Source organism: Trifolium pratense, linkage group LG2, assembly GCF_020283565.1.
Source record: "Trifolium pratense cultivar HEN17-A07 linkage group LG2, ARS_RC_1.1, whole genome shotgun sequence".
NCBI classification, from domain to species: domain Eukaryota; kingdom Viridiplantae; phylum Streptophyta; class Magnoliopsida; order Fabales; family Fabaceae; genus Trifolium; species Trifolium pratense.
The window spans coordinates 56,086,172-56,088,116 of record NC_060060.1 but is presented as its reverse complement, the minus strand read 5'-3'; the positions used below and the strand labels follow the sequence as shown (position 1 = coordinate 56,088,116).

The 1,945-nt window shown below is 36.1% G+C and overlaps 1 protein-coding gene across 1 annotated transcript; it reads left to right on the top strand.

The window, feature by feature from the left end:
* Positions 1-511: 511 nt before the first annotated feature.
* Positions 512-1,239, top strand: LOC123904996. Its single transcript, XM_045954597.1, has 2 exons — positions 512-767; positions 875-1,239. The coding sequence occupies exons 1-2, from the start codon at positions 512-514 to the stop codon at positions 1,237-1,239; spliced, it is 621 nt and encodes a 206-aa protein (XP_045810553.1).
* The last annotated feature ends 706 nt before the right edge of the window (positions 1,240-1,945 follow it).

Below are 1,945 nucleotides of genomic sequence, written 5' to 3'. Positions count from 1 at the left end.
CTTAGCTGTTAAGCTACATAGGAGTGGATCAAGATGCGCGGATGTATGAGCACGTGGTTAACGTGGTGCTAATCCGTTGAGTCGAGCAGGACACGTCATTGGCTGACGTGTCGGGGAAGCCTCCCCTTATTGGGCTGTGCCCCAAATGTCGGGCAGAAGGGATTGAGCCAGCCCTTGGCCCAGTCCAGAACAGAAACACTATTCCTGTAAGCTTTTTTTTTAGTATGTTAATTTTACCGGAACACATGCAGAATTATTCTCATTTTTACCGGAACACTTTAAAAAAAGTTAAAGTGTTCCAGTTTGTATTATCTGGTAATCAATTAGAATGACATACCGAAGTGCAAATTGCAGAATTTTTTGCTGTTACCGGAACACTCCGAAACACTTTTTAAAAGTGAGTGTTCCGATATGTTGAACGAACAAAAAAAGTGTTCAGATACTTATGCAAGTGTTCTAGTTTGTAATAACAGTTGTTAATTTTTTTTTGTTCTTTTATTTTTAAACAGATATGGCTCAAACCGGCGATACAAGTCAAATGTCGGTAGATACTACGGATGTTTTTACAACTAACAAAAAAATTTATACACGAGAAGCTGTTGTCACATGGGCTCAAGATGTTGGAATTGTCAACAAAGTCAGTATTATTATTAGGTCAGATAAAAAGAATGGAAAAAGAGGAAGAAATGACAAGTTGATTTTGGGCTGTGATAAAGGTGGACAATATGACTCTTCAGAAAGTTCAACGACAACAACATCAAAAAAGTGTAATTGTCCATTCCAAATTAGAGTCGACCTTAAACAGATGGTTCAAGATGGAATGTTCAGGTTAAATGTGGAGTTCACAACCACGGACTACCTGACCAATATGCAGGTCATCCTCGTAAGGCGCGTTTAACCGCAGATGAAAACAAATGTGTTGAAGATCTGACAAAACGTCATGTAGCACCAAGACACATCGTTTTATCTTCGAAAGAACAAAATCCAGAGTCTCTTACTGATGTCACCCAAATATATAGGAAAAGAAGCATGCTACAAAAAGAGGAAAGATGTTCTAGAACAGAGATGCAACAATTGCTGCAGTTGTTAGATGATGCAAAATATGTCAGCTGGAATAGAAGAAAAGATGATAACTCCGATGTTTTGAGTGATATTTTTTGGGCACATCCAGATTCATTCAAGTTGTTGAACTTGTTTCCCATTGTTTTGGTTATGGACAACATGTACAAAATCAGTTAGAAACCCAATTCAAACCCCCTATTTCTTGTGTTTCCTGAACTTTCAAATAGTTGGGTTGGAGTGTTCCGACATCCAAATTAATTTAAAAAAACTAAAAAGCATACCAGAACACTTTCAAATGAGTGTTCCGGTTTGAAATTGTTATCGGAACACTTTCATATCAGTTTTCCGGTATGAAGATGTTACCGGAACACTTTCGTATAAAGTGTTATGGTATGCATTTCAACACTCACTCTCTTTTTTTCCTTTTCTCACACCGGAACACTTTTTCTGAAGTGGGTAGAAAATGTGTTTTTTTATTTATTTACGGTTTTACCTTATATATGAGGGCATATACGTCCATTCAATTGTAAATGTTGGGATAAAGGGACAAATGTAAGGGTAGAAAAAAAAATTCTTTGACTCTATGTTATGAGTAATATTCATTTTTTCATTATTTATAGGAAGCATTCGTACATAGGAAGCATTCGTACAAACAACTTAATTAATATTTTATTTTTTTGGATAAATGATCATTTACCCCTTGCAAAATAAGCAAATTTTCGTTTACCCCCCTATGCAGATTTTTTTTTTCCTGTTTACCCCCTGTAAAAAATAGATTCACTCATTTTGCCCCCCGTGTGTATAGCAGGACATGTGAATGTGCAAATCTGCTGACATGGCTTGTACACGTGGAAAAAATAATTAATATTTATTTTTTAAATTC